Source organism: Drosophila kikkawai, chromosome 2L, assembly GCF_030179895.1.
Source record: "Drosophila kikkawai strain 14028-0561.14 chromosome 2L, DkikHiC1v2, whole genome shotgun sequence".
Taxonomy (NCBI): Eukaryota; Metazoa; Arthropoda; class Insecta; order Diptera; family Drosophilidae; genus Drosophila; species Drosophila kikkawai.
Window position 1 is genome coordinate 25,818,713 of NC_091728.1, and position 9,714 is coordinate 25,828,426.

The 9,714-nt window shown below is 36.8% G+C and overlaps 1 protein-coding gene and 1 long non-coding RNA gene across 2 annotated transcripts; both read left to right on the forward strand.

The window, feature by feature from the left end:
• Positions 1–3,675: 3,675 nt before the first annotated feature.
• LOC108070620 (uncharacterized) lies at positions 3,676–4,126 on the forward strand. Its single transcript, XM_017161185.1, has 2 exons — positions 3,676–3,844; positions 4,116–4,126. Exons 1-2 carry the CDS (start codon positions 3,676–3,678, stop codon positions 4,124–4,126), a joined length of 180 nt encoding a protein of 59 aa, XP_017016674.1.
• A 2,260-nt stretch (positions 4,127–6,386) lies between these two features.
• On the forward strand, positions 6,387–6,766 carry LOC108070624 (uncharacterized). Its single transcript, XR_001770559.3, has 3 exons — positions 6,387–6,425; positions 6,497–6,557; positions 6,646–6,766. It is a non-coding gene; the product is annotated as an uncharacterized lncRNA (long non-coding RNA).
• The last annotated feature ends 2,948 nt before the right edge of the window (positions 6,767–9,714 follow it).

The window sequence follows — 9,714 nt, forward strand, 5'->3', positions numbered from 1 at the left end:
GGCCAAGTTAGACGGTGGCATTTTATATTTCTGCTTAGTGCTGAGTAGATTTCTAAGGTAGCATAACTGTGCGCCCAGCATTTCAATTGCAGCCTTTTGATAAATGGCCAGCCGGCAGACAGGTGGCATCGCAGCACTTTCATGGCCCAAACTACATTTGACGACCGTCGAACAGTGGGTCGCAAAATTTGTTTGTGTTTCATCTAAAATAGCATTTCTTTGAATTTATATTTCATAAATATGTGTTTTGTTAAACTAATCAATAATATTAGTCATAAATCCTAATTAGCATCAAAGCAAACAATAAGAATTGTTTAATAAAATTAACATAACTACATATTGATTGTAAAAAATGAATGCATGCTTACTTAGACCATGTTAATGTGTATATAGAACCAAACAATTTAAAGAATAATTTAACTTGAAATATAAAATGATCTTAGTCTATAGGTTTGGTTCCTAGGTTCTTATGTCCTGTAAGATTATTAAAAATATTTATGATTTGTTTTTCGTTTTTGGAACCTTTTCAGTTCTACGAACACCACTGTGCATCGTGGGTGAAAATGGCCAAAGCGGCGGCATTCAGCTTTCGCCCATTTGAAAGCATCGGCACAAAAGTGGCAGCCAGTAGCAGGCCCAGTCAGCGTGTAATCTACACTTAAACAAGTTTTTGCAAAAACGTAATTTTGTAATAAAAAGAAGGATCAAAACTAAGCTAAGATAAAATTGAGAGAGCCCACTCTGAATTGAGTTTAACCAGAAAGTTTATATTTGAAGCACATAGCTTCTCAAAATTTTATTTCAGTGTTGTTGCAGCTCCACCTCCATTGAGCATATTCAAAGAGTTTCTCAAAAGCCAGCTAGCTCAGAAAAACCTCAAAATAATTTTGTGGCGCAAGGTCAGCGCATGGTTCTTTAAGCATCTCGCACAGGCCCCACATTCTCTATGCCCATGGCTCTGACGGAGCGACACAGATTACGTGCCTGACGCATTTGTCATGCCCCTTGCAGCTTGCCGCATGCAAATACCGAGTAGCACCCTCCCGCTCAGCTCCAGGTTCTCAACTGCATCGGCGATTGGGACTCAGCTTCCTGCCCCACACGCCCCAGAGCTGGGCTTCTTTCACGCCTCTCCCGGCTAATTTTACTTTCGAACCGAAGAAAAACTCCTACTCAGAGTCGGCCACGCATGCGTCTCACGTAGCTCATTCACGTTCGAGCGGCGGTCTCCGGTCTGTGAACTTTCGTGAAAGTTCTGCCCCGGTGAGTGCATAAATCTTCCAGCTAGTCACCGGTCTGTCTCTGGGATCTGGTAACTGGTCCCTGCTCCGGTGGATGCTATCTAGACAATCGTTTCCCTGGCTACTTAGCGGCTGTGTAGCCCAAACGCTTCCCACATCAGCGGCAGGCGGCATTGTTCTGCTTACGCATAAATATGAAGGTAATAAAAACTTAAATTATGCCGAGAGCATCGCCGCTTCTGGCCGCTTTTGCGGGTGCGAATTGGAATCTGGCGGGAGCAACTGTTCTTGCCGATCTGCATTGCACCTAATGGCTTCACGGGAGGGCAATAATGTTAATTACGAATTATTGGCGTTTGCCAGCGCAAAATCTTTGGCACTTCTTCCTCGTCCATAATTTGTTTATTTTATAACATTTGCAGCTGCGCCAGCGGAGGCGGCAGCGGCAACGGCGACTGCCACACACTCATAATGAGGCATTATGAACGCGTTCGTCGCCGCATTAAAACAAACATAACAACTACGTGACTAATTATGTTGATATCAAACTGTTGCCCCTCCACTGCGCCGCCATTCAGTAGTTCATTCTCTTCTGAGCGAGTTTATGCGAGTGCAAAAGAAAGTGAAATTAATGTTAAATACGCGTGAAGCATTCGGGGTCGGAGCTTAGGAACAGCTCGGCCAGGTTCCTTAGTCCGCGGAACGTGTTTCTCTATTAGTTGAAATAAATTAACAGCCAGCCCCATGAGCAGATTAACGAAAAGTAAGCCAAGAAATATTTCCCCGTGACTCTGTTTATTGCAAACTGGTATAAAGTTGACTTGACGAGGTTCATTTCGCACAATTTTTTAATCTGTTCTCTTAGAGTATAACCAAAGACCTTAGAATGATAAGATATATAATGCACATACACTTACATTTTTTTCGGCCAACATCGATGTTCACTAGTCAAACATCGATTATTTTTAACTGTCACTTAAAAACCGAGCAACAAGGCAGAATTGGCATAATGGGTTTTTTGTCGAGCCGGAATGCCAATCAAGAACCAATTGCTTTGGAGTTCAAGCTTTATGAGTATTTATTTATCCAAACACTCCAGCAATGAGCAGCCAACACCATTTCCTGAGTGATATCAAATAAAATTAGGCAGAACAAAATAGATTTCCTTTTTTTTTAAACATCGATTATTAATCGATGTTTTTTATGAAAGTACTCACAAACATCGATGTTTTTCCAGCACTACTCTACAGCGCTCTCTCCTTCCTCTGCTATTTAGAGTTCAAAGAGAGTCAAAAAGAAAAATGTCAGTGCAACAAAATGTTAAAAATGTTTGTATTATAAGGTCTTTGGTTTCTAGAATTGTAAGTTATAGTATATTTACACCGACCTGAGTTACCTATCCAAATCGAAATTAACGCTGAATACGCAGCCTGGTGTGAATAGGGCCTAAGTGTCAACTGGAAATGATCGTAACAATAATAGAAATCATTTCTTATGAGACAACTGATCCAAGAGAAGCTATCAGAGCTATACAAGTGTTTTCTTGGTGCATTAAATTTTTCAATCGCAGAAGTGCTTGTCAGACACCTTGCAGCAGATCTAGTAACTTAAAATATGGAAAGTATATTACTTTTACAAATTAAATAATTTGCGAATCTAAATATCACTATGTTAAGGAAATGTTTATCGCAGACTGGATAGTTTCCTAAAACACCTTTTCTTATTTGCTTTGCAATCTATTCAAATGAACGCAATAACTTTTTTTGTAATACGCAGCCAGAATTTTCACCGAAGAAACAGCAGAAAGATAGCCAACGAAATGCACATAAAAAATAGTTGCACGTAATTTAGTATAAGACGACGACAAAGACAGAAACCGAAAACGAAACTACAACGGAAACTAAAACGCGACCAGACAATAAAAAAGTGAAAAACCTGATGCAAATGGTCTCTGGCCCCTCCAGTCCCTTCGCCCACCGAAGGCGGCGTTGTGCATGAGAAAAATGGGTATAGCAGAAATTTGTCGATGACCAAGTGGAGAATGGAAACCGAGAGTGCGTAATTAATTTCACTTTTCGTCGCAGCTCAGCGGAGAATGCCAAGCAGGCATCGGAGCCCACTTGTGGTGAATTGGTCCCACAATCTGATCTGGCCGTGGGCCAGACCCCTGGACAGGGGTCAGAGCAGTGGCTGAGTCCCACGAGGCGTATGCGTGATCCACAGTGTTTGCGCTAAAAATAAAGTGGCAAAGTGCTAAATTTAATAAAAAGCGAATATATCAAAATCCTGTCAAAGGCCATTTAAGTCCCGGCGCAAACAGACACGCACACGGCCTCCGCACAAACACACAAACAAGCACACACACACACACCACACCCATGTGCCGTGCACACCCACACAAACCTAAAACAACAACCAACGAGGGGCACAACTGATGTGCGGTTTTGGTTTCATGGCTTACGGTTTTGATTGCTGCCATCGCTCAATTGATTTTTCACTAATGCCATCGATTGGCAAACCCAAAACCGAAATAAAAGTGAAATGCAAAGCATTAAAAAAAGCAGAACTTAAACGCCAAAATAAACAATTTGTCAAGCCGATGTGTGCGTGTGCGTGTGCGCGCGATGTGTGTTTGAGCCAAACAATTCAAAAAATCGGCGAGAGATGAAAGAAAGGAATGAGCTTATGTTTGACATGAAATTAAATCGCTCTCCAAATGGGAAAACGTTCCAGGGCGAACAATAAAACTAAAATAGGATTAGTTGCGGTCCGTGCTTAATTTCTCAGTGTGAAATGCAGGCTCGATTTCGGATTGGTTTTGTTCAATAATGCGAAAAGTGAAAATAAACCATAAATGATGCGGATTCGCGGCAGTACCGAATTGATTCAATTTTAAAGCCAAACATTTGTCAGCAGATTTTAAATAAATTTTAATTGCAAAGCTAAATTAAGTTAGAATGATACATATATGCAAGGTGACAATGCTATAAAAAGGTATCCAATAACTACATATATGACACCAATACCAAAAACTTAATGATTTAATAAAATAAATAAATTTGTATTCCAAAAAATTCTTTATGTATTTCCTTAATTGATAATACTAACGGTAAGGTTGGCATTTTATTGTAAACTATTAACCACAAAAACCAAGTAGCATTTTCGAGCCCAGCTCGCACTCTCTTTATATATTAGAATTAATCACAACAAGAAAGGAAGCATATTATAATTAGGTTTTCATAAAATTAAAATAAAAGAAAAAGAACGAAAAAAAAATTTATTTTAGATTTGAAATATCTAATAAAATGAACATTATAAATTGAAATGCTGCTTTAGATAATCATTAAACGTTGATTATTATTTTTTATAAAAATTGGAATATCAATTATTTGGCAACTTATATGGTAATATAATATCAGAGCTTGCAAATAACTGTCGACGGGGTTTTTCCTGTGCTCTCGTTGCGAGTAAAACCGAAAAAGATCATACTCTCTCCCTCTCGCTCAGAGCAAGGGAGTTTTGCTGTCTTCATTTCGGTTTTTTGTTGAACGCTTTTCGTTGAACTCTTTTTACTTCGGCCTTTCAATGAGCCGTGCGTAAAGAGCGGGACGAGAAACGTTCGCACACAGAGAGCCAGCAAAAGACCAAGGGACCGAACAGCTCAGCGCGAACGTTCTTCACCTTTGTTTGTTTTTTTTTTTATTTATTTATTTTTGTGAACAAGTGTCCATATAACAAAATGCTATTAAAAAGAAAAGAAAAGTTTTAGACAATGTTGTTTTTAAATCGCAACTAAACGTTTAAGGATTTGCTTGCCTATGCGTGTGAATGTATTCCAATACATACGCAAAAGACTTTTGTTCACTGACCACGGTTCATGGGACAACCGAAACAAAGCAGAATAGAAAAAAACGAGTTCGCTCTGAACGCGCGCGAGCTCATTCCAAGAACTCATGAACGGGTGCTCTCTGAGTCTTTTCGTAAAGAGTGAGAGAGAGACAGATATATGCAGACAACTAGAAACGGTCGACAGTTTTTTGCAAGCTCTGTATAATATAGACCCGATATAGTGGTCCAACTTCATATGTATGTATGTACACAGAAAAAATTCTGGTGGGTTAAATGAACAATTTCTTTTGGTTCAATAACAGTAAAGCTACTGTCAATGTATTTTGTTGTTGGATTTGGTGACTGCACGACAGTTTATATGACAGTCAATTACAGTCACCCTTACGTACGAGATTCTGTGTGTTTTTTGTTGTTGGCTTTGCGAACTGTCGTAACTGTCAGCTGCAGTCAAAATACTGTAGGTTTAACGTAAAAAGTTTTATGTGTTTCTTTATCTTGTTTGGTATCGTGTATGTATTTTTGCATTCCCAAGGTAAGTAACATTAACATTTTATAATTTTATTAAATATTTTATGAAAATCCATTGCTTTTTCTGCCCACTAAAATACTTTCTGGTATAATTCTGGTATATATTTCCAAACTTCTAGTATATAGCAAGCGTTTCTTGAAAAAACGATTTCGGGCACACTTAAAAAGCGGCGTCGGTTTCGAGAAGTTGTGCAGCGAAAAAGTGAAGTGAAAAAGTTAAAAGTAAAAGTTATGAGTGATATTGACGAAGTGGCTACCTTGGAGGATCTTCTGGAGGAGTGGGATTTCAGAGACCTATCGCCCACATTTCTCGGTAAGTTCACAAACAATCATTTAAAGTATAATTAGATCCGCAATTGGCATATGTACATATACATATATGTATATATATATATACATATGTATACATATATATACATATATGTATGTATTTACATATGCAAGTACACGTACGCTGCTGATCGCAAGAAGAAACGCTTTTAAAAGTAAAGTTAGTATACAGATTAAAATATATACATATATGTAAAAACTTATATTTGGCACTGATCCTTGATTGCTTTTCTTTATTTTACAATTTGAATAGCGATCAGCGGACATGTACATGCATGCAAATGTATTTTTGTATTTTTGCCAACCATCTCAGGCGAGTGCGAGCAAGATAGCTGGCACTGACATCCAAGAACCGATTGTTTTATATCTTATTATGATATATATAATTAAATCTTTTATACTTTTATATTTTGTTTTCAGGTGAGAGTATTCACATTTAACTATAAAACATAACTATGTAAATGGAATCAACAAAATGTAAGTAAAATATTTGGCCGTTTTCTATTAATTTTAATAAACAAATTTATTTAAATCAATTTTTATTTCAGAAAAGCTATAGTCGAGACAAAAGTACTAGTTCGGATGTGAAATATGGACAAATATATATTTGTGAGTATTGATAATCATCGTTTGACTTAATATTTATTTATTAATAAATTTACAATTATAATATTTAATTTATTTATTCATAATATAGGAAATATATATATATATAAGTCCATAATATTATTAATTAAGACCCTCTGTAAATATTTTTAAAGAATAAGTAATTAAAAAAATATTAATTAAGACCCTCTGTAAATATTTTTAAAGAATACGTAATTAAAAAAATACTATTAAAATTTTAAAATAATTTTTGGTTTTATTTTGGTGGTAATATGAACTGCAATTACTGTAGTCGGGGGTAGTCTACAGTAAAATAGTGTATTTCACAATTTTCGTGGTTTGGCGCTTTTTTACCGCAAAATCGTGGTTCCATGTACTGTAGAGCAGTACATGTTACGTAACGCGTTACGTCGTTATACTGCAGCGTACAGTTCATGGAACCCAAGATTTTGGTTGTTACCTTTTAACCCACGAAATGGTTGGATTTACCCACGATAATTTTTTCTGTGTATATGGAATGAGAGTAGTCAAAAGACTATCTGCATTCAGATAGCTTAAAATCTGCGGGACTAGTTTGCGTAGAAACGGACCTGTCCGTCTGTCCGGACAGACAAGGGACATGGCTAGACTCGGCTGTTGATGCTGATCAAGAATATATGTACATAGTTTATAGGTTAAGATATGACACTTTCACTGCCTTGCAAAAATTATTAAAATTATCATCAGGGTATTCCCTTGACGACTGAATGACTAATTATATCGTATAAGCAGTTTGTATGGAAACAGCTGTTTTTAGTTACCGATATCTTAAGTCATTCGACTGAATGACTAAAAAGCTAAAGTGGTTTAAATTAAAGGTTTAGGCTGCTAAATATAAGTTTAAGTTTAAAATAATTTAAGATTACATAAGATAAGGTTTGTTTACAAATTTAACGGCCAATTTTGGGATAGTTTCCTTTAAGGCTGACTAGCTATTGTGATTCATTACCGATATTTTCAGTAATTCAGCAATTCAGTCGTCAAAGGAACACCGAGAGTACCCTGCAAGGGTATAGCAAATACTGAATAGGGTGTATGCTTACGACAATACCAAACTGTCAGATACAAACCAAATAAGTACAATTTTTACAATTTTTTTTTTTTTAATTAAAGCACTTGTTTTTAAGTATACTGCGGAAGCCACTATAGAGTTAGACAGTCATCTATGTATTTATGTATTGTAGAGAAGATCGTTCATAAATTTTACTTCGTTAGTGATTTCAGTCAAAGTCTTAGCGTTTGACGATTTTCCGACGATTATCTTTAATTGGCGGCAAATTATGTAGATGTGCAATATAATATGTATTAGTCTGAGCTTAAAGTTTTCTGACATTGTGGCTACATATAAATGTACATTCTTCAGAGACAAGCGAAGACTCAATTCGGTACTCATTTATTCACATATTCATATATATATATATATATACGGTCTGCCAAAGCAGAGTTTCCTGGATAGTCACGCCCAAATATATGCTGTCACATTGTGGGCGTTTGCATCCCCGTTTAGCTTACCACCTTCCAAACACATAAATGTCAAACGCAGGGCCGCAATAATTCATTCCATTGCAATCGTGTCGCGTCCCTTACGTTCGATAAATGAAATGGGTGGAGTTCGGAAGCGGAGCACAACGGCGCGGAGTGTTTAGCTGTGCGATGCGAGGGTCAGTGGTGTCCTTGTCGATGACCCTGTTTTTGCTTTGACCACGAAAGGCACCCCACCCTCTAGTTTAAACGCAATGCATTTAATGTTGCCCCATAGTTAGAATTCAGTCGAAAATCAAAAAATGTTTGATTTAATACATTATTTCTACGCAGTTGTATTTTAAGAACATCAGATTACTGCTAAATTTTCAATCAAATTCCCAGTGTTGCAAGGCCTATTGTATTGGTCTATGTAAACTTCATTATTTTAAGATATTGGACATTTTATTTAGCAATTCAAAACGTTAACTTAAACGAACTCTAACGAATACACTGGCTTTTTAGTCATTTAGCTCATATTTCCTGCGGCTTCGGAGTCGTCGAATGTTTGAAAATATTCTGTGTATTCCCTTGACGACTGAATTATTGAAAGTATCAGCGATTTTACGTGATAGCTTGGCGATATTTTATAAAGGGAACGACCAAAAAAATCATCGCTAAATTTGCAAACAAAATCACAGTCGGAAAACATTTACATTTTCTATTTTTATACGCTTGCAGGGTATTATAATTTCAGTCAGAAGTTTGCAACGCAGTGAAGGAGACGTTTCCTATATCCTATAAGGTATATATTCCTGATCAGCATCAACAGCCGAGTCGATCTAGCCATGTCCGTCTCTCCGTCTGTCCGTTTCTACGCAAACTAGTCCCTCAGTTTTGAAGCTATCTGAATGAAACTTTGCACATAGTCTTCTATATACTCTCACTGCTATATAACTGCTCACTGCTATATCATTTTTAGAAAAAAATTATAACTTGGCTGTTTTTCAACATTTTTGCATTTTTGGGATATGGCCATTTTATATTATTCCAGAATTTTGGTAAAATTTTTATGAAAATCGGACGACTATATCTTATAGCTGCCATAGGAACGATCGGAAAATAAATAGGAAAAAAATTATAACTTCGTTGTTTTTCAACATATTCTTATCTACTTTTAGAAATGAGCTTCTTTTATTATTTCAGAATTTTGGTAAAAATTTTATGAAAATCGGACAACAATATATAACTATGGCAGCTGTATGCCATATAAACGATCGGTAAATGTAGAGATGTAAACGATTGCAAAATATCGAGAATATTTTTTTTTTGCTGTCGATTTACGCGTTAGTGCCTTTTTGCTTGTGTCATTCGCATGGGGTGCTTGTCGAAAAAGGGGAATACCACATTTGATTTGTTAGATGTAAGCGTGTTTTAAGCAGACGCGTAAATAAAAAGTCATCGATTTTGTGGTAACTAAAAAGATGGTACAGCTTGATTAAATGAAAAAGTAAATACATAGGGGAGAGTGGGGATAGGTGAACCATGGGGATAGATGAACCACTACAAATATGTCACCTTCTGTCATGATTTTGTGAGCCATCTACATATATGTGTGTTGCTTACTTAGTCGATATCCTAACCTCACACCTTCGCCGTT